This window comes from Dipodomys merriami, unplaced genomic scaffold (genome assembly GCF_024711535.1).
Source record: "Dipodomys merriami isolate MVZ:Mamm:240054 unplaced genomic scaffold, mDipMer1.0.p SCAF_160, whole genome shotgun sequence".
NCBI lineage: Eukaryota > Metazoa > Chordata > Mammalia > Rodentia > Heteromyidae > Dipodomys > Dipodomys merriami.
The window spans coordinates 676,207-698,942 of NW_027202938.1; the positions used below are offsets into that span (position 1 = coordinate 676,207).

Consider the following 22,736-nt stretch of genomic DNA (forward strand, 5'->3'; position numbering starts at 1 on the left):
TCGCTGCCGTCGGCAAGCGCTTCGACAGGTCCGGGCTGCCGTGCTTACGTCGGGAGGATGCGCAAGCGCAGTTGCGTCTCGCCGTTACCATAGCGACCGGGCCCCGGAGGCACAAACCTGAGTTGCCTTGTGAACTCATCTTTGAGCAACGGCAGCTCTGGAGGCCGCGGTAACTGACGGGTAATTCGGCTTTGGAGTGATTATTATTATTATTTTTTGAGTTTGTGTCTTTGCAGCTGTTCCTGGATTATCAGAAGTTTAGTCCTGGTTCACATCTCAACCCTCTGGGCGGTGGGTCAGGTTCCCTCTACTCATGTCACCCCAGGCCCACCTCAGTGTCCCTATGAAACGAGACCTTTGTTCTAAAGGCAACGCAGAACGTGTTGATCCTTTGTTCTGATGCAAAACCCAAAATGTCGATGAGCATAAAGAAACCCCAGACCAATAGACATACCAAGATGCCACCGAAAATTAGGTGCCTTCTGACAAAAATGGCAAAGCTAAGTTCAGAAACCCAATTGTTTGTTGAAGGCCATATACTCCCCCAAATTTATTTCTCTCCTCTGTCACATTCAAAAGAAATTAAGATTAGATCCAGCTTCAACAAACTAATCGAAAACAAGCTTAACGTATAAAGACTGTGGATTAAAATATTGTGTGGTGGTGACAATTAGTCCCATAGGATTCAGGGGTTACTAAACAAAAGTCTCATGAATAGAGGGATTTATAACATAAACGTTGCATACACAATGTTTAGAAGGGACAGTGGAAGAAAAGTTTGAAAGTCAGGCATTCCTGAAAATCTAATGTCATAATTGTCAATTACATAAAAAGCCTTAATTTTTTTTTATGGAACAAATAAGACCAGATTTTAAGGCTCAAATACTTTTTTAATGAAATTACTATTTCCCACAAACCTTTGGAAAAATACTCTAAGAAACCTATGTTTAACAAAAGGTGTATACGCTTTTAATGTGTGATGATATCAACCGTAATAATTCAGACTATTAGAACACATTTGCCATCAGGACAAACAATATTCATCATTACTTTTTCTAGTAACTGGTAAGTTTGAAGTTGCAATGGGCTGTTTATGTTACTAAGGCTTCCCCATAATATTTTCTCTCTCTCTCTCTCTCTCTCTCTCTCTCTCTCTCTCTCTCTCTCTCTCTCTCTCTCTCTCTCTCTCCCCCTCTCCCTCTCTCTCTCTCTCTCTCTCTCTCTCTCTCTCTCTCTCTCTCTCTCTCTCTCTCGTCCTGGGGCTCGAACTCGGGGCCTAAGCATTGTCCTTAGCCTCTTTTGGCTCATGGCTACTGTTCTACCACTTGAGCCACACCACCACTTCTGGCTTTTTCTGAGAAGTTAATTGGAGATAAAAGTCTCATGGACTTTCCTGTTCCAGCTGGCTTTGAACCTTCATCCTCAGATTTCAGCCTCCTGAGTAGCTAGGATTATAGGCATGAGCCATTAGCTCCTGGTGCTTCCCCATAATTCTGTCTGGATGTTTTTCACATTAGTGCTTGAGCTTGTTGAGAATTGCTAGGCAGTTTTAGTCAAGAAAATTTTAGTTGCTAGATTTACCTTTAACTGCGTATTGATAAACTTGGGAGTCTGAGCTTCAGTCAGACACTTCAGTTCTTGGGATGAGGTCCCAAAGTCTGGGACTTGGGAAATTCATAAAATGTGGACAATTGTAGGTGATGATATGTCTGTGTCAGTGAATTTTGGTGCCAGTTCATCTGGTATTCTTACCTTTCAAAGCTCTACCCTGTTGTCCCAGTTATTAGATTGCAGAAATCATGCTTGGGAAAGAACTTAAGTCCTAAGCTGGATGTGGTAGCTCACATCTGTAATCTTAGTTACTTGTGTGGTAGAGATCAGGAGGATCATAGTTTGAGACCAGTCCAGGCAAAAAATAATTTCTAAAAGTACAAAGGAGTAGACTACAGAGATGAAAAAATCAAAGTAATAATCATAGAGATTGTTGAGACAAAAGATAAAAATATTAAAGTTATTAGAAGGTAATATAAAAGAAGTTATTAGAAGATAATATAAAGGCAGGAGATAAAGAAGGCTCAATGTAAAATTAATAAGTACACATGAAATAGAACAGCAAAGAGATAAAATGTACTTCTGTCACTTTCCAAATTGTCATTGAAATATAATTTGAATTTGTACATACTCTATCAATTTTTATTATTGCTTGCACAGTGCTTGTTATGAGTTATTATGTCACTTGACAGTAATTTACATTATGTTTTCTAACTTCCTCCAGTGTATTAGTAAATTTATCGGCTTGGCAGATTTTCAGTTTTTTAAAAAGTTTTCCTCCCAATAGTTTGTCACTGAATTAATATGCATCATTATCCCTTTAGTTTTCAACAAGTTTTCTTATTAACTGTTGCTAAGATAATGACTTTTATTTTAGGTTTTTTTACAGATGTCCCTGTCTGGACCTGAGTCTGTACAAATCAGGATAAACTTTGTAATACTGTGGTAACCACAAGATGTCAATACTGATTGGTGTATGCAAGTGTGGAAAATACTTAAGACTAAGGAAAGACCAGCTGGAGCAGGCAAAATATTCCTACTGTTCACACAGGGCTGGGTCTAATTCACCTTCTCAATATCTTGGGTGAAGATTTCTTGTAATCCATAGAGCATTGAGCTGAGTACTCAGAAAGGTATTGCTTAAGTAGAAGATATGTTAGCCCTTTATAAAGGCTACTGTTGGTCTAGACTAAGAAAGAGTAAAGCCAAATTTCCAAAGAACAAATCTATTTGTAAAATTTAAAAAATTTAATATTTAAAAGAGTAGTTTTGAGGACTAACATTAAAATAATTTTTATTAATTTTTATTTTATTTAGCACTTTCACAGACTAAAAATAAAATTAGTTATCAATGTAAATCTCATAGCGTCTGAAATTCAAATAAACATTTCCAGATATCCAAAGATGAACCCAATAATGAGAAAATTCAGTCAGCTAAAAATAGAACAAGTGAGCTGGACACTGGTGGCTCATGCTTGTAATCCTAGCTACCCAGGAGGCTGAGATCTGAGAATTATGGTTCAAAGCCAGCCAGGGCACGAAAGGCTGTGAGACTCTTACGTCCAATAAACTACGAGAAAACCGCAAGTGGCTCTGTGGCTCAAGTGGTAGAGTGCTTGCCTTGAACTGAAGAGCTGAGAGACAGCTCCCAGGCCCAGAGTTCAAGCCCCACAACTGACAAAAACAAAGCAAAACAAAACAAAACTCACAAAAACGCACACACACATTTACACAAATAACAAGAAATGGCACAAATGAAAGGTCAGTAAACAAGGCCCAAAAAATCTCAACCCAAACATATATATCATATGTCCAAGAAAACAGATGGTAGCATGGACAAATGAAGAAATGAAAAAACAAATTCAACATATTCAAATCGGTCTTCTAGGGAAAACCACAATAATTAATGTGAAATGATGGAATTGAGAGAAGACTGTCTGGTCTGCCAAAATGGAGTAAAGAACTTAAATACAGTAATAGAAACTAAAATGAAGAACAAAAAATTTTTTTAAAAAGTCATTGAGCTTGGGAAAAATGGAAGTACTTTAATAAGCATGTAATTTAAGTTACAAGAGGGAAGAAAAAGTACTTAAAGAAATAATAGCTGAGAAATTTGCAAATGTGATAAACATGAGCTCACAGATCCAAAGAGTTCGATGACTCCTAGGCACAAGAAATAAGAAGTAAACTATCTCAGCTATATTATAATCAAGTTGCTTAGTATTACTGATAAAGAACTGACCTTAAAGTTAGTCAGTAGATAAAATACTTCAAATAAAGGAAAATGGAAAGATATCAGACTTCTTATTGGAAACAATACCAGCCAATGGAGCAAAACATAAAAAGTACTAAAAACCTAGAAAAATACTTAGGATCTCTTCACAGTGAAAATATTGTATTGTTCAAAAACAAAAAAATATAAAAGCTGAATGAATTAATCACTATCGGATTAGTTTTGTTTTAGGCAAAAGGCAAATGATGTTGGATGAAAATCTGGACCTATTCAAGGGGATCAAAGTATTGAAAATGATAAATTTATAGGTAAATATAAAAGACTTCTCATTTCAACAATTATCCTGTAATTGTCCAATGACACTTCTAGTATAGGAAGAAGTAAAATATGTGAAAATAAAGTCATGAATGCCAAGAGAAAGGAAATGGAATATATTCCTGTCAGGTCCTTTGAGTATACTGAAGTGGTAATGTTATTTGAAGGCAGTTACCCTGAAGAAATAAAATGTAAAAGTCCAAGGAAGCACAGAAACCAGTTTATTTTAAAAGATTCATAAAATATATTCAGACCAAAAGGACAAAATAAGAAAAAAGAATTTATGACATAAAGAAAATACAAATAGCAAGATGGAAGTTTTCTATCCAAACGTACCTTTCAATTCAGATAAAACATTATAATGTAAAAGACAAAAGTAATCAGATTCAACTACATACATTTATAGGAGACCCACTTTGGGTATACAAACACATATACACAAAAAGTAAAATAATAGGAAAAATATGTTCACAACTGTAGCAATAGAAAGTAGTTATAAAAGTTTTATATTTCAAAGGTAAGAATAATTCTCAATGATAAAAGATAATTCACAAAGATAATTCACAATAATAAGGGTGTCAATTCATGAAGATATCACTATATGAAATATGCATAAAATAACAGCTTTGAACCTACATTAAGCAAAAGTTATCAGAACAGAAAGGAAAAGTAAATAAATTCATATTCATAGTTGGAGATTTCAACATGGCTACTTCAATAATAAGCAAGTATGAAGAAAATAAAGGCATCTAACAACTCTGGTAACTACTTACACAGAACACTTTATTAATAACATCATAAGTTGCAACTTTTCCAATACACATGGGACATTTACTAAAGTAGTTCATATCCTAAGCATAAAACAAGTCTCAATTTAAAAATTTCAAATTATACAAAGAATGCTCTCTGATTAAAATCTAACTAGGAATAAGTAAAAGAAAAATAAAAGTATTCCCAAATGTTTGAAGATGAAACAAGATTGTGAATAGCTCATTGGTCAAAGAAACATGACAACATGTTGAACATTTTATAAGGCTTCTTTAAAAGGAAAAATTTTGGCTGAGAAATATTAAAAGATAGGTTTTCAACATCTATGGAATGAAAGTAGTGCTTTGATAGAATTTTACTGAATTAAATGATTAGAAAAGAAGAAAATTGGTAGCTAAGTGTCCTGTTAAGAAGCTAGAAAAAGGAAAGCAATTCAAGCCCAAAGTAAGCAGATAAAAGGAAAGAGTAAAGATTGGAGTGGAAAATTCATAGAGAGAAATTTGTAAAACCTAAATATATGTCTTGAGAAATCAAAGTTCTTTTCCAGGTTCCCTTGCTCATATGATAAAGTCTGCTTAACTTTGATTCATTTTCCTGCATAATTTGGACTGTACTTATCTCCTAGACCAGTTGTAGGGATGGTGACCTTCCAGATCTATTTTTTGTCCTGTCCATAGGCATTTAATCTTTGCATATATTATTCCATCTATTTGCATGTCTTTGCTTCTCCCTATGTTTTACCTCATTGGTGCCTAATCATCCTTTAGATTTAGATTTGATAGCATAGTCTTAAAAATATCTTACCCTAAGGAGAAACAAGGAGGAGGCTACAATGCTTGATAAGAAATGTACTCATTACCTTGCCCATGTAATTGTAACTCCTCTGTACAGTATTTTCACAATAAAAATATAAGCAGATCATATCAATTTTTCTTAAAAGAACAATCTTCATGTAAAAAAATCTTACTCTAACCTTTAAACTCCACTATGGCAAAAATTGTTTTGGCTTAGTCTTTTATATATCACTTAGCACATGAATTCCCAGAAAATTAATATTTGTTGAATGAAGTCTGTGAATATTTTCTTAGGATATGATTAGTTTATATATTATTTCTTTTCTGCACCTCATGAATTAATATGACAATTGAAAGATAATTATTTCAGTGCTTATGATAAGTTAAAGAACATATTTAGAGATCTCAATAACCATCATTTAAACTTTATTTACCATTGCTTTGTACAAATCTACTGTGGAGTCAAGTTCATTTTGTCTTCAAATGTATTATTCATCCTATGAATTTTCATAATTAAGCCTACTGTTTGGTTGCATTATACCACTCACTAAGAAATTTGGCATAATTGATTCAAAATGAACTAGTTCAAAGTAATCACATATTATTTTCCTTCAAGATATCTAACATTTTTTTACTTTGTAGTTGTAATACCATTTTAGAAAAGCTTTTAATGATTTGTTTTCAGAATTTCATTGCTAATATGGTGTCAAAATTTATACTATATTCTAAGTTGACCCCACATCATTTTTGCACTGATGCTTCATGTCCAACCATTAAACATTTCTTAACCATCTTAAGGAACAACTGTTTATGTCCTAATCATGCATTAGCCAACAATGAGCAGCAGTGATTTGTCTTATTATGACACAGTAAGTGAAACCTGTATTTCTTTAAGCTAAAATTTTTATCAAGTTATCCACAGATAGCACCTGGTAAGAAAAAGAAGGTCTAGAGGTAAGATATTATGTAAAATAAATTTTTAGATGGAATGTCAACTTTTTCATAACAAATGGTGAAACATAGCAGTGGGAACTTAGTGTAATATGTAGGTAGAAGTAAATAATTTAATCAAGGTAAAGCTGCTTACTGACCGTTAGTACTTTAGTCATTAGCTTTGAAGATTGTAAAACTGGTTAGTTGAAAAAGCAATGTTCTGGCTTATGTGGTAAATTGAAAAATTCTTAAGTAGGGGAGGTACTGAATGATATTATAAGGTATGTATATAGAAGCCAAGAACTTGCTGGAAGAAGGACAGCAGATCAAAACCAGGCAAAAGTGAGATACTGACAGAGAAGAAATTCAAGGGTAAGAAATCAGAATAATGACAGTACAAAACATAGTCTCCCTTCCTGCAAATGCCATTTAGGAGTTCAAAGCAGTGTTAAGGAAGTAGGAAAAGAATAGGTGGTACAGACATTAGAAGAAGTAGTCTAGGGCATAAAATAGCCCTTGTAAAAACTGATACTCACTAGATACAAGGTGGGAAATGAACTATACAACTTGTGGGTGGGTGGGGGTACTGGAAGAAAATGAGGGAGAGGGGTGACATTGTTAAAAAAGAAATGTACTCATTACCTGACGTATGTACGTCATCTTTACAATAAAATTTAAAATAAGAAAAATAAAGCTACGATAATTATTCCTATACAAAAATAAAATTTATGGGAAAGATGTGTATATAAGTGTATCCTTTGTACCTTGTTACATTTTAGCATTACAAATGAAAGTTTTGCTCAAAAGTGAATTTTTCTTAAGACTACATTGTAGTGGTAACATCACTGTCATTTGTACTGATTATCCATGCTATTATCACTTGTGCAGTGTAATTCCATTCCTGGAAGCTACTATCTTTTTAAGTGTTTTTATAACATCAATTATAATACAATTAAAAAATAAATTTGGTTTGAGGTTGATATTGAAGTTGGATGATGACATAGATAGGGTGGATTAATTTGAATTATTAAGGGAAGTTGTGGGAAATAAAGAGATGAGGAAGATGGAATATAAAGAAAAGAATTACCACAGAAATTTTGTGCAGATGGATGAGGCTACATGTATTCATTCATGGATGAAAATGCTTAATATTAGAAAATACGTCGGTAGCCACAGATAAAGCTCTTAAAAGAAACAACAGCCTTAGAGATGAAAATTTTTATCCAAGTTTCATCTTGTCGCTAGTTATGACTGGAGACATTTGATTCTTTAGCAGGTAGGAAGCTATGGAAAGAATCTTCTGATGTCATAATTTCTGGGTAGCACTGGAACATTTTATCATCATCCCTTTGGCAAGTCCAGCTTTCTATGGAAGGTCAGTAGGAGCAATTGATTTATTCATCTCTACAGGAATCAGACTCGGCCTATTTTGGTAAGTTCATGTTTCCTTGATCAAATTAACTGACTCAGTACCTCCACAATTAGATAAGCCATAGTTTATTCTGATGTTAAAAGATCATTTGTGAGCAAAATGTATGTTTTGTTTTGAAAAATTAATTTGTTATCTGTAGCTATACTAGTCAATTCATGTCAATTTATGAGTAAAATGTATCATGATCAATACCTTCCATTCCAAAATCTTTTTTTCCTAGATGATTAATGTATCATCTAAAAATCACGTTATTCAAATTGTTAAACCTTAATAATTTGGTTTTATTATTGCCACCAATAAACATTTATTTAGTAGGCATAGACTACTAAATATATGAGATAGTGTTGACATTTTTCATGTTTCATGCTTTTGGTCTATCTTGGACAATTATTCAAGGGAGAGTTATTAAATATCTACTGCATACTAAAAGCTCTTCTAGGCATTAAGGATTTAGTGGTGACAAAGACAGAAAGGAAGTGGTGATGAAAACATTAGACCAGTGTTTCTTACCAGGGAGAAATTTTGTCGTTCTCTCCTAGTGGGGCATGTGTGGCACTTAATAAGACGTTTTGCACTGTCACAGCTGTGGGAGAGGGCTACGATGATGGCATATAGTGTATGAACACTGCAGAACACGTTGTGCTGCATAGGACAGTTTGCCCTTCTCTATGTTGGAGAAGGGTATTGTCCCAAATGTCACTAGTGCCATGGATGAGAAACACTGAATTAGACTGATAATAATCATTATAAAACAGAAATAAAAGGTGCTATCAAATTAGATAATAAAATTTTTGAAAGGCTTCTCTAAGAAAGTGAAACACAAACTCATACTTAGTGTGTAATACACTATTTTGTACTTTTTCTAGATATCTTAAGGTGTTCTTTTTCAGAATGTTTGTGGATGCCTATAACGTTAAAAGTTTCATGTCACTCTTTGAAGATAACCTCTTCATGATTTTACATTTCAAATTTAGGTTTTCAGTGAATTATGCCTTTTCGGTTTGGGACCCAGCCAAGGAGATTTCCTGTGGAAGGAGGAGACTCTTCAATCGGGCTAGAATCGGGCCTGAGTTCCAGTGCTGCCTGTAATGGGAAGGAGACGTCGCCAAATAGGTGACAGTTCATTTCCTCCTGACGATTGAGATATGTATTGGTTATCATTAGTATAAGCTTTAGCTGATATTCAGCCTTAGGCAATACACAAAAAGGCTCAGGAATTCAAATATTGCTGTTATAAAATTATTGTTTCCAAGGATCATTGTTATTTTTTAAAAACTGTAATGTGTATTTGTATCTCTGTAAGTCTGGACCAATTTATCTCTGTTTTGGGGAGTAAATTTTTAGCTAGAAATATTTTTTGTTGTTGTTGATAGTTTCAAGATTGGACAACATTCAAGAAAATCTTTAGTGCTGTTTTATGAGTGTATTGTATTAGTAAGTCTACAAACATGAATAGCGAAGTATTTAAACCTCAGGTTTAGTGTAATTTTGACTGACTGTATTTCTATCTGGAAGAGATTAATGCAGAGCATCAAGCACCTATTAAGTCATTTTTGAAAAATTGAAAGAAAACTATAATAGGATTTATTTCACTTTTTCTTCCATTTATCGTAGCAAAACAGTAAATACTAGGCTTGTCTTGGCTTAGAGATTTTGAGACACAGATTTGAGCTTAATAAGGTAGTGGCTTGGAAATCAGAGTCATTCAAGAATAAAATAGTCTACTTAGGGAAGTAATGAGTTCCTTCTCTTTAGAAATGTCAGAACTTGGATGACTATTTGGTGGGAATGTGGAAAAGGAAAACCAGATACTTGATGTATTTTTTTTCTCCACAAATACTCTAATTTTAAAATCACCCAAAGTGACATTAAAGTGCCTATATGAACAAACTGACACAGTATTATCACTTATGTTTGTAACTATGTGTCTTTTTGCCTGTTAGCAATCACTGAATACCTTTTGGAATGAACATTTGGAAAATTACTTTTATATTTAGGAACTTCTTATAGTTCAATGTGTGGCAACGACCACAATTTCTTTAGTATATAAATCTAGAAGGTCTGCTTCATCAGTGATTCTGTGTTATATGTATTTTGTGATATGCAAAGATTTCAGAGTGATTTTAAACAATTGAACATATACTGAAACTTCAGTGCTCTGTCATTTGTTCCTCAGGCAACTCCGAAGATGCCCAGGAAGTCATTGCCTGACAATAACTGATGTCCCCATCACTGTCTATGCAACAATGCGGAAGCCACCTGCACAAAGCAGCAAGGAAATGCATCCGAAATAGTCATCTGTCATTAAGTCTTCGGTCAAGGGTTGACTAGGGTCAAGGGTAATGGCCAGTATGATCTGGTAAACAAATAAAGTGGCGGCACTGTTGGATGATGACAAAGTTGCACTGTTTAATTTTTTATGAAAAAACAGCCCAACAGAAATGTAGTTACATAATGAGAAGACAGAATGTTTCATAAGTAGAACGTATCTTAAAGTCATCTTGCCCACAGTAGATAATAAATAACCAAGAATTTGAGATGAAGCCCAGTTTATAAGGTTTATCCTTCAGGTGTGGGACTTTTGACTTTTAAAATCATTTTTAAAAAAATATTTTTTGTAAAGATGCTGTACAGAGGGGTTACATTTACATGAGTAAGGTACATTTCTTGTTGAACATTGTTACCCACTCCATTGTTGGTCTCCCACTATCCCTTTGCTCTCCCCCCAATCCTCCCCCTCCCCGCCGAAAGTTGTAAAGTTCATTTCTGACATGGTGTCTTGTGAGTATCAATGTTGCAATGTGTCATCCTTTGTACTTCTTTCATCATTTTGTTATTTCCCTTCCCTTCCCCAAATCAGATAAATGTATATACAAGATGGAGGGTACCAGAATCAAAGACAGAGACTGCCAGGGTTAAACCAATTGAAAAAGAAAAATGGAATAAGAAAGAACTAGATACCCTCAGTAGATGAATGGATCAAGAAAATGTGGTACATGGACACAATGGAATTTTATGCTTTTATCAGAAAGAATGAAATCGCCCCTTTTGTAAGAAAATGGAAAGACTTGGAGAAAAATCATATTAAGTGAAGTAACTCAGACTCAAAGAAACATAGGCTGTATGGTTCCCTCATTTGTAATAATTAGTAGATGCCTAAGCTAGTTTGGCAGAGAATCATAACTCAAGAGCTATGTACATATGACCATACAAAATGATTCTGATTGAAATGAACTCCAAGACATGAAAACAACAGGTCATTTTTTTTTCAGATGTCAACCTTGATGTTGCCAATGTACTGTATCTAGTTCTTTTTTTTAAATTGTAAAAATACTGTACAAAAGGGTTACAGTTATGTGAGCAAGGTAATGAGTACATTTCTTATCCAGTATTGTTGCCGCCTTCTTTGTTTTCCCCTACCATCCCTTCCCTCCCACCTCCTCAGCTTTACCTCCCTCCCTGCCCCTCCCCTCCCCCACCTAAAGTGTAAACTTGGTTTTTCGACATAGCGTCTTGTAGCGTCTTGTACATCTCATTGTTGCATCTTGTACATCTCATTGTTGCAATGAGTCAATCTATACCCTATTTTTTTTCCCTTCCCATCCCCAAATTATACCAACACCAAATACCATGAAAACAGGAGTTATACCGTGGTGGAGGGACGTACAAAGCAACAAAAAAATCACATGGTACCTTATACACATGTTAGAAACAATCGCAAGGAAGAAAAAACCACTTGTGTCCCTATCTTGGGGTTCATTTCACTTATCATCTTATTTGAGCTTTTCTGCTTGTCCCAGACATATACTAGTTATTGCAAATAAGGGAAACCATAGGACCTAGGTAAGCCTGGCTTACTTCACTTAATATAATTTTTTCCAAGTCTCTCTATTTCCTAACAAATGGGGCAATGTCATTCTTTCTGATGGAAGCATAGAATTCCAGTGTGTGTGTGTGTGTGTGTGTGTGTGTGTGTGTGTGTGTGTGTGTGTGTGTGTGTGTACCACATTTTCTTGATCCATTCATCTACTGAGGGGCATCTGGGTTGGTTCCATATCTTAGCTATGGTAAATAATGCTGCAATAAACATAGTTGTGCTGGTAGCTTTAGTATGGTCTTGTTTGTGATCATTCGGGTAAATGTCCAGAAGGTGAGATTGCTGGGTCATAGGGGAGCTCAATGTGGAGTCTTTTGAGGAACCTCCATACTACTTTCCAAAGTGGTTGAACAAGTTTACATTCCCCCCAACAATGCAGTAGCGTTCCTTTCTGTCCACATCCCCTCCAGCATCTGTGGTTATTAGAGTTCTTGATTATAGCCATTTTAACTGGGGTGAGGTGGTATCAATGTTGTTTTGATTTGCATTTCTTTTATGGCTAGAGATGTTGAGCATTTCTTCATGTCTCTTGGCCATCCTTCTTTCCTCTTCAGAGAAGTTTCTCTTTAAGTCTTTAGCCCACTTATTTATTGGGCAGTTGTTTCTTTGAAGATTTGTTGTTGGGGGATTTAATTTTTTGAGTTCCAGGTATATTTTAGATATGAGACACTTGTCCATTGTATGGCTATTGAAGATCTTCTCCCAATCTGTGGGCTTTCTATTGGTCTTGCTAGCTATGTCCTTTGCCATGCAGAAGCTCTGCAATTTCATGCAATCCCATTTTTCCAACCTTTGATTTGTTGTGCTTCTGGGTCTCTATTAAAATTTAGGCCTGTACCAAGGAGACCTAGGGTTTCTCCTATTCCATCCTGTAATTTTTTTCAGGGTGTCTGCTTTGTATCTAGTTCTTTAAAATTATTTCTATCACTGTTGTTATTGTTTCTTTGTATTGAAGTTCCCTGAGCTTCCTTAAACAGTTTACTTGGAGTTCTCTTTTTCAGACAGTTCTTTGAGATCAGCCACTGGTCTCTTACTTTTTCCATTTGGTGATGTCATGTTTCTCTGGTTGATCCTGGCTTTCTGGTTTTTATGATTACGAATGTGTGTGTGTGTGTGTGTGTGCGTGCGTGTTGAATCCAATCTTCACAGTCTGTCTGTGCTTGGGATTTTCCTGTAGACAGGGATTTGGGGCAGGTTGACTGACCCAGTGCCGAATATTGTGACCACTTTTACCATTACAGTGCTAAAAGGGTACTCTAAGCTTAGGACCACTATTGGAAAGCATCCTTTATTTACTAAGGCTGTTGGTTACATTCAAAGCCTGTTGCTGTCAGGCTGGTGCAACACTAGTCTGTTGGCCATGAATGGTTGACGCATTGCTGAGTTTATTCAGGATAAAAGGCTGCTATAATTTGCTGTGGTGATGTAGGCCAGAATTCAAGTTCATCTTGCTAGGGCTGGATTAGATCTAGATCTACCCACAGATGAAGTAGTGGCCTTATGTTTGGGGCCTTTGTGATTTTGTGCCAGGTTTTACCATGGTAGTCTCATATGACTTCCAGGGCAAAGTCTTATGCTTGCTTATGTATCTCTCCCCCAAGATGATGGTATATCTCTCTATGCTACTATGCTTATGGTCAAGAGGGGTGACATAAATTATGTAAAACTGTCCTGCCTACCCTCCTGAATGCACCTTTTCTCATTATGCCAAAATAAGGTACTGTAGCTCACCTGGCTTCTTTAGCATGTATGAATTTTTTAAAATGTGTACATACTTATTCAAGTTTATTTTCTGTGGGACCTTTTCTAAATGCTGAATGTTTTTAAGAAATATTCCGTGATTTATATTTGTGTTGACACTTGGTGGAATCTTTTTATTGAATACCCCAAGATAGTTTCTGGCTTAATAAATTTTGATAGTATCAGTTAAGAAATGGAGCATGTGTATTTGGGAAAAATACCCAAGAAAATTTTTGGTGCATGATTAAATCTGTAATTATTGACTAAATTTATTGATAATGAGGTTAAGGATATGGTGGGTGATCCCTATTTCATCAAGAAAAATGATGTTCTATAATCATGACTGAAGTCACAAACAGTCATCTTGAAACTGTCTACAAATGATACTGAGAAATCTCAGATGAATCCTTTTATTTCAGACTTTAGGATCACTTTTGAAGTTTAGACCAGCTCTATATGTCTTCTTCCAGGAACTTCATCCAATGAAACTGTCTTCTTCAAAAGACTGTCTTTGGGGAAAGATACAGTTCTCTCAACCTTTTTGAATATTTGACATATCTTTTTAGACAAAGAAAAATATTAGCTTATACATGTATATACTGAACTAGTTGAAAAATCAGAAAATTCTTCGAGGGAGTCATAACATGACAAACTCAAAGCTTGTATAGACCTGAGAATTCCAATCAAAGAGGAAAGACCTTGCTGAACATATAGGGCTTTAAGTAGAGACTGAGAAAAACTATGCCTCTATTAGGAATTGTAAATAGCTAGCCTAAGGCTGAGGAATATCAGATCAAAAAATAAAACAAGAAAATAAAGGTGATAACATACTTGTCAAATAAAAATGTAACCCTCCTTAAAGAAAACAAAGTCAAGACAAATTGCTCAAGTTTCTATTACTGAGATACACTTTTCTGAAGGAATAATTTTCAGAAAAGAACTTTTATGTTTTTAAGTTGAATTTTATGATTTTTCTCTTTTCTGTAATTCCTTAGTGATTCCTATAGAACACAGGGAATGTTAATGTCTTACAAGAGCATTCATGTATAGTTTTTTCTTATAAACAAGTTAAATTCCCTTTATCTAGATAAAAATAAACTATACTACTATTTGCTAAATGAAACTTTTTTAAATCTTGACAGCTTAGGTAATAAACCTATTCTTGTTAAGGTGATAAATGTATCCTCTAATTTTAGATTTCATAAATGTGAGTAAATCTTTCTAAAATAAAGGTAGTTTTTGTCAAAAATATTTTTGTGTAAGTTGAAAGTTATCTTCCCTGAAAGTTGAATTTGAGAATGTAGTCACTATTACAAAGTGTATACCAGTGTTTGTTTAGAACCCATTTTATTTTTATTAGAGACAACAACAGTAATTTTGCCAGCAGGAAGTATGTATGTCCTCAATACAAATTTTCTTGTTTCCCACTGCAAGCATTTTGGACCCCCCAGGTTATAAATCCAAATGAGAAGAAGCATCCAGACCCCAACAATTCATTTAAGTCCTGTTCAATATGATGAGAGCTACTACTGAGAGGAAAAGAGTTCTTCCTGACTGTCTCTGTGTTTATTTCAGTGCTCCAAAGAATTCTGTACTCTAGGCAGCTGTGGCCTGGTCATGTCAGGCTGCAGGACAAGAGTTGATGCTCACAGCACCACTAACCAAGGCTGCTTTACTGAAACTCACGGGGCGTCCATCAATCACGAAGTGGCGGATGCAACCTGTGAAGGGTTTGTCTGGGGTCAAGTGTGGTGTCAGTAGAGACTCTGAAAAGAGAAAGAAATAAAAATTGGAATTGAGTTCATTTTGATAAGCATCATTTTATATGATCATATGCACATAGGTATTAAGTCCTTGTGATCCTCTCAAGAGTATCATCTTTTGTGCATATTTAGAGTCCTGTTTAATTAATCATGCCCAAATGTAATTTGTCTTTTACTGTCCATTGGGTTTACTTGTAGATTTATAGCTACATTTTACTTATTACAAATAAGGGAAACCATGAAACCTATGTTTCTTTGGGTCTAGTTTACTTAATATTTTTCCAAGTCTTTCCATTTCTTTACAAATGGGGCAATATTCTTTCTGATGGAAGCATAGAATGCCATGCGTATATATCCACATTTTCTTGATCTATTTGTCCACTGAGAGGCATCTAGATCGATCCCATATCTTAGCTATGGTAACCAATACTGTAATGAATATGGTTGTATTGGGGGCTTTAGTGTGGTCTGGTTTTTGGTCATTTTGATAAATGTCCAGGAGTGGGATTCCTGGGTCATAAGAAAGCTCTCCAAGAAATGGAAACAATAGATTTTTTTTTATTGTACGGTTTGCATTGTTGTCCTTTGTGTTATTCCCTTTTGTCACTATATTTGATTTGTATACCCTTTGTCTTGTATATAAATCTATCTGGTTTGGGAAGAGGAGGGGGAAATCACAGAAACAGTGGGACAAGAAAGAATCAATTCAGCAGTGATATTCACTAGACACTATGTTGGAAAGAACTATATAACTTGGGGAATAGGAGGTGGTCATGAAAAAAAACGGAGAAAATGAGGGAGGGAGTGACACTTCAAAAAGAAATGCACTCATTACTTGATTATGTAACTGTAATCCCTATGGTACATCACACCTTTACAATAAAAAATTGTAATGGAGACATTCTGATACCAAATATTAGCTCCTAGCTAAAGAATACATAATTGTGCTAGGTGCTGGCCTGTAATCCTAGCTACTCAGGAGGCTGAGATCTGAGGATCATGGTTTGCAGCCAGCTGGGGCAAAAAAGTCCCCTGAGACTCTTATCTGCAATTAACCACTCAAAAACTGGAATGGCGCTGTTGCTCAAGTGGTAAAGTGCTAGCCTTGAACATAAAAGAGGCTCAGGGACAGTACCAGGCTCCGAGTTCAAGCCCCACAACCAACAAAAACAAAAGAAAACAAAAAACATAATTGCTCACAAGTTTTCATATGTCAGCAGGAAAATAGTTGTAAATGACTCTCGGGAATATCATCTGCTTTTCTTTCTTTGTTTTCCCTGAAGCCCAGATTGGCTTCAAACCAGGATTCGCAGATCTCAGCCTCCTGAGTAGCTAGGATTATAGGCAGGAGCCATCGGTGCCTGGCTATCATTTGCTTTCAAAGTAATATGAGTACACTATCATTTAAATGATTTACAGTGTTTTCTATGATCAGCTATTGTTTTAGTTGTCTTCTAGGACTAAAATTTGCTATTTACATGTAAAGCCACAACAGTTAATTTTACACAAGCCTCACCTATTTCCTGTGCTTTGCTGAGAAGGGGGAAAGAAATTTCAGTTTCCATTTAATTAGTATTATAACCCTTCAGCCTCTACACTTCTGCCAAGATCATAGAATAGAATGAGAAAATAATGAATCCAAATAAACTAAAATTTAATTTTCTGAGCTCAGGGCTTCAGAGTTGCAAATAGGGAATTTATAACTGGCATCATGTTTTTGTGAGCACAGGTGGCCTGTAATATGCCAGGGGAACTTTCTCCCCTTATTATAATTAGACCGGTCGAAGAAGCCTTATGTTTATTAATTGTGCAGATACAATTAGATGTGTTAGGATGATAGCAGTAATATAATTGAAAGCAATTTAGAGAGCTTAGAAATATCATGAAATTAAAATCCATTTAGTCAAATCTGCTATTGTATACAAACAGCTCTGTGAGCAGTAGCAGATAAAAGATGGAAAACAGAAATCAGTAACTCAGAAAGATAAAACAAGACAGCACATTAAACATCATCAAGCAGCTGTCATAAATTTTCTCAGTAATGTTGAGTCAGTATGCAGAAGTTTAAAAATAAATCATGGAAATAGCATTTAATATTCAGAATGATGGTCATAAAGATTTAAATGCAGAAGGGGCTTGAGTAGTTCAGTTCCCTAAATTAGGATGACTAAAAAAATGAATAGGGAAGAATAGGAACATCTAAAGCTTTTGCCCACATCATAGACTAGATTTAGAACATGGATTTTGGTTCATCCTGTTGCTCACAGAGGAAAGAATTTTGTATACCAATTATAGTCTGTATAATTCACCACATGACAGAAAAATGCAGGACATACATAATTGACTGACAAAATCAATTAAGAGAATATTTCTTAGGTTAAAAGTTTGATTACATATAAAACAATGTAGGATTTTTAGTAGAGAAATAATTGCTTAAACCTGTGTATGGGCTCATGAAGTTAAATCTTTTAACTTTAAAGTTTGACTTTTAAATTTCATGGAATAAAGTTGCCTTCTGTTGGTGTAATAGTCCTATGAATTTTATGCATTGGCTTTTCAGTGATAGAAAAAATGATGGGGGGCTGGGAAGGTGGCTCAGTGGTAGAGCGCTTGCCTTGCATGCCTGAGGCCCTGGGTTCCATTCCTCAGCAGCACATAAGCAGAAAGAAAAAGCCGGAAGTGGCGCTGTGGCTCAAGTGGTAGAGCACTAGCCTTGAGCTGAAGAGCTGAGGGACAGAGCCCAGGCCCAGAGTTCAGGCCCCATGACCGGACCGACCCCCCAAAAAAAAGAAAAAAAGAAAAAATGATGGGGTTGGAAGAGATGGGAGAGAATGACGAGAAAGTAGTGACATTGATCAAGATGCACTGTACTCACAAACTGACAAGCTGAATTGAAACCCCATTGTAGAACCACTTAAGGATAATAAGTAAATAAGTAAATAAATAAGAAAAAGAAATAACAAGTCACTAGGGCTCTAAGTGGGACAAGTGGCTACTATTCCAGGAATTTTATTATGCTATTTCTTTGTTTTTCTTAATGCCCTTATTGTTGATGTGATTTTAATGGAATTAATCTGGAACAGTTAGGAATGACGTAATTAATTACATTCAGCTTAAGATATAATTGTGTGTGTTGTAGGCTTGCTGATAGGATTCTGAGAAGGCATTAAAGCTGCAGTGGTGTACTGGGCTGGTAGTAATGTTCCTTAGCCTGCCAGTTCCTGCAGGTTGTGTCATTAACTAAGTTTGCTATTCACTATATGGTTTTGATAGGCCGGGTTTGGCTTTAGGTACATCTTGCTAACATAGTAAGTTTAATGATAACAGTCTATAATGCTAAAAGCCGATTGTGGAAACAGACAAAAAAAACCCAAAGAGAAAACACTTCGAATGATGTGGTGAGCAAGTGAGCTGCAAAGGGAGAAACCACAACTGTACCCTCCCTAGAGGGCCATGCTTGTTTTGCCCACCACCGGGAGCCTCACACAGTGCTGGGGTTGTGAATGAAGGCAGATTCCCTGCCTGCAAGGACTGTTCTGTTCAGCTTTAACAACATTCTGTGATAAGTACTTCAGCACTGTTACCTTACACACCCGAGGGAGAAAGGGTGTAAGCAAAAATCTTAGCTGACTTCTAAAGGGCAATTTAGACTGGAAGAAGTTGTTGCCTGAAAAGTACTAGAAGAAAAAAATATTTTGTTTCAGAAATTGAAGCCTGGAGCACGTGTGAAAAGTCTGGGAACAAAGAAAGCATCATTGAATATTAAAGGAAGTGTCAGAATGTATAGGGAGGTCTCAGGGGTAAAAGGATGGAAGGGACAGATCAAGGGCCTTCAGTACTATGTGGAATTGAATCCTTGGGCCTTTGAAAACTATGTTAAACTATGATGTGCTTCTGGAAGGAAGCAGTTTATAGAAACATAAGCACTGATGTAAAAAATTTTTTTAAAATATTGCACCTTCATGAAATGCAGTGGTGGCTTTTGCTAGAATCTCTTTCAGAACTAAAGCCAGAGGAAAGCAGAAAGAGCAGAGCAGCTACAGGAGTTAGTAGGGCGACTTAAAAGAGAGGAAGAATTATTTTTAAGAATCTTAAATGTTACTTTTGATCCCAAATTACTGTCATCGTCAATACTGTTATTAAAAAATACTAGAAAGGACTATTTTGAGAGGACCCAAGGTGAGGTGCTTACTTTTATCTCTGTCTTTTCTTTCTCGTGGAAACATCGACTACCTTTACACAGAATAATCTAAATCTTGCGAGGAGATGATTAAAATTCCAGATACAAAAATACAGATATCTTTCTTATATCCTTCTCCCTGTTAGAGTGTTCTATTTTTTCCAAGTTAATGAAATACATAAAAACAATTTTGTTCCCCATAAGGTCATGGAGAAAGAGATGGAGAGAGAAGAGAGAGAGAGAGGTGGGAGAGAGAGAGAGAGAGGGAGGGAGAGAGAGAAAGAGAGAGAGAGGGAGAGAGAAGGAGAGAGAGGAAGAGAAGGAGAGGAGCGACAGACAGAGATGAGAGCTGGTGCATGTGTGCGGGAGTTGACATGGGGTCCGTAAGTGTGCTCATGCTCAGCACCCTCCTGGATCATGCATTCCGCATTCTTAGCAGATGAGGCAGTGATATTGCTGATGAAGTTTATGGACCACAGCTGGGAACCTCTCAGGGACTGTGTAGTACATGAGAACCACATGCAGCTGTTTTCACAATTCAAACTAATTTGGACAGAGAGCTATGTATTCTTTCCTGTTAAGAGCAAGGAGCAATTATCAGCAAACTTTTAATCCTCCTAGCCCTCATATCCTAGAGCAGTATTAACAAATGCATTTCACTAAGTATTTTGTAGTATATGTATGGAAGATATTTAAAAGGAATGGAGAGAAAAACAGGCAAGAATGGCAAGCTGGAGTAATAATGGTGGTGAGAATGCTAGTACTTGCTTAGTGCTTGGATAAGGAGCCATATTTTTCGGTATACTTTTTCATATCTATATATTGGCAGGGCTAGTTTATATATAAAATCTTTTGAGTTATTAGGTGAATTAGGAATGCCCAATGGCTCAGTTCTTCATATCACAATAACAGTCATAAGAACTTATTGCTTTTTTGGCTTACCTGGAACACCTCCAACAAAAACAGGCTCCCTGTGATCAGCTGACTTCGGATTCAGTGGTCCAACCACATGGTTCACTTCAGAGTCCACATCCAATTGAACCACATTTGAATCTCTAATAACTGAAATATAGTGCAAAAGACAGGTCATGAGGCAAATGTCATCAATTTTCACATGGAAGTGACTCATTTATCACAATAATGATAAATTCTACAATAACCCTCCATACTTCTAGGTCATCAAAACATCCATAATGTCCAGCCACAGCTAACTGAGCAAACACTGGAAGATTTTTATTTGAAAGGGAGAATATGTAGGCTTCCCTAGAGCTGCCTTCTAGCTTCACAAGTTATGCATTACACAAACAACTCCCCTGCACTATTTGGCAGCATTCATAGTTTCAACTCACACATGGATTCAATATGCGTATTTACTAAACTAACATTTGGTTTTCTTTTCTTGGATGCCTTTAAACTGACATTCATCATCTGCCATATAAGTCATAAAGTCCTGCTAGTCCCTAACCACCTTCTCCAGGGGATGGGGTATGTGTGATGGACTCATTTTTATAAAGGAAACAGGACATTGGATTTTCTTACCTGTAATTCTGTGCCATCTACCATCACAGAGACTCTGTTTGGGTGTTACTGAGGTAGAAAAGTCTCTGACACCATTGTTGACTTTTACTATGACCTGCCAAAGACAGAGAATACTATGTAATTTAGTTTAACTTTGCCTTTCTTAAATAGTTTACCACAGAGAAATAATGCTTTAAACAAGTATCTACACCTGATTAACTTTACAAATTTGAACACAAGAGGGCAGTCTTTAGTAGGAGATAGAAATTGTTTATTCTGGGTATGTTTCTTGGAGAAGATAATCATATTGGGGAGAAGAGAAGAATGACAAATATAACAGAGGAACTCCTTTGATTTCTAAAGGCAGGGTATAATAAAGAAAGCTGGTTAAAATAGTGATGAGTAGAAGCTTTGGGGCTCCTATTTATCTCACTTTCTGCCCCAGATGTCTTATTTGTAAAATTAAGAGTGGTAATCTTACCTATGTTCTAGAGATATTGGGAGGACTAAGTTAATTGATTCATTAAGTACCATGGAAAGATTAGTTATTATTATTGTTATTAGTTTATTTTTGAGGGCCGTGGGCGTGGTTTCTTTATTTATGTTAGAGGTATAATGAAAATGTACATTTCCCTTAATATCTATTTAATTGTACTATGAATATTCTTTGGTAATATTTTAGTGTGAAAGTTATGTTCAAGTTATTCTGAATTTATACATTTCTGATCATTGAAAATAACATTTATGCACAAGTATCTTTGATAAAAATACATTTTAGCTAGAAAGATGTTTTTGCATATGTTGATTTTGGTAATTAAAAGTTTTTTGCTTCCAATTGCTGAAAAAGTTTTGTTACAAGTTTTTAGAGGACTGTTATTGGCGATCTTTTTCATTTTTATTTCTTGGTAATATTGGCATATTTTCTTTTTATTTATTTATTTATTATTTTTTAAAATATTGGCATATTTTCAAGGTTCTTCTAATCAAACAACTTCCAGTGTTTGAATGTGAATGCAAATACTCCCCACATTTAAATTTCATGTTACAGCTTTCCTATTTTTTTTCCAGCTAGAAAGATTAATTTTGTGAGATAAGTCAGTTTTAGAGCAGAAGCTAAGGTTTGATGAAACACCCTGATAAATTCTTTCTTAAGGCTGACCTGTCCATTTTTCATGTGGATATTTAGGTATTCCCCATTGACACTGTGGCCATGGACAAGGGTGCCGGAACTGCTTCTGGGACGAACTTCAAATGCAATTTCGAACTTCAAGCCAATGTTGAAGGATTCATCTGTGGAGAGAAATACCATATGCTTTGAGAACAGCAAACTAAAATTTGCAACTATGGGATGATTTTGTAATTACATATTTTTTTGAATCTAGTTTCAAAAATTTGATGTATTTCTCAGCGGGGAAGCAGAAAGTGCCATTTCCAATGTCTAACTCAGCATGGAAACTCTGTGGGGGACTAAGATAACTAACCCATTCTTCTTGTTGTGGTATGGGGGGGTGGGACAAGCAGCTAAAAATACTGTCTGTGCTTGGAGGGTTCAGGGGAGGAGAAATGAGTTCCAACTAGCATCCTTTACTATTCTAAGAATGAGAAGGAGGACAGGGCAATCTGGAGAGAAGA

General features: G+C 35.7%; 2 protein-coding genes across 8 annotated transcripts in view; one reads left to right on the plus strand and one right to left on the minus strand.

Moving 5' to 3' along the window:
• Nucleotides 1-74: 74 nt before the first annotated feature.
• Fam229b (family with sequence similarity 229 member B) lies at nt 75-10,425 on the plus strand. Of its 5 annotated transcripts, none has more exons than XM_070024766.1 (4): nt 75-180; nt 7,868-8,026; nt 9,001-9,139; nt 10,203-10,425. In XM_070024766.1, exons 3-4 carry the CDS (start codon nt 9,015-9,017, stop codon nt 10,318-10,320), a joined length of 243 nt encoding a protein of 80 aa, XP_069880867.1. In that variant the 5' UTR covers nt 75-180; nt 7,868-8,026; nt 9,001-9,014; the 3' UTR covers nt 10,321-10,425. The 5 variants fall into 5 exon arrangements, with proteins under 5 accessions (XP_069880867.1, XP_069880869.1, XP_069880870.1 ...); XM_070024768.1 differs by having other exon boundaries at nt 85-180; nt 7,871-8,026; XM_070024769.1 differs by having other exon boundaries at nt 113-169.
• A 4,506-nt stretch (nt 10,426-14,931) lies between these two features.
• Lama4 (laminin subunit alpha 4) overlaps nt 14,932-22,736 on the minus strand; it is a 174,511-nt gene continuing 166,706 nt past the window's right edge. For all 3 annotated transcript variants that reach the window (XM_070024772.1, XM_070024773.1, XM_070024771.1), the window contains 4 exons: nt 22,264-22,394; nt 21,126-21,219; nt 20,529-20,648; nt 14,932-15,409 (listed from right to left, as the gene is read on the minus strand). In XM_070024772.1, coding sequence (XP_069880873.1) covers nt 15,264-15,409; nt 20,529-20,648; nt 21,126-21,219; nt 22,264-22,394 — 491 coding nt within the window. In that variant the 3' untranslated portion in view covers nt 14,932-15,263. The remainder of the gene's footprint in view (nt 15,410-20,528; nt 20,649-21,125; nt 21,220-22,263; nt 22,395-22,736) is intronic.

Bases quoted from the DNA above. Each gene is read 5' to 3' on its own strand.
- Fam229b (XM_070024766.1), top strand. From the start codon at position 9,015: ATGCCTTTTCGGTTTGGGACCCAGCCAAGGAGATTTCCTGTGGAAGGA. The intron at 9,140-10,202 runs GTGACAGTTCAT...TTTGTTCCTCAG, and splicing joins AAGGAGACGTCGCCAAATAG to GCAACTCCGAAGATGCCCAG.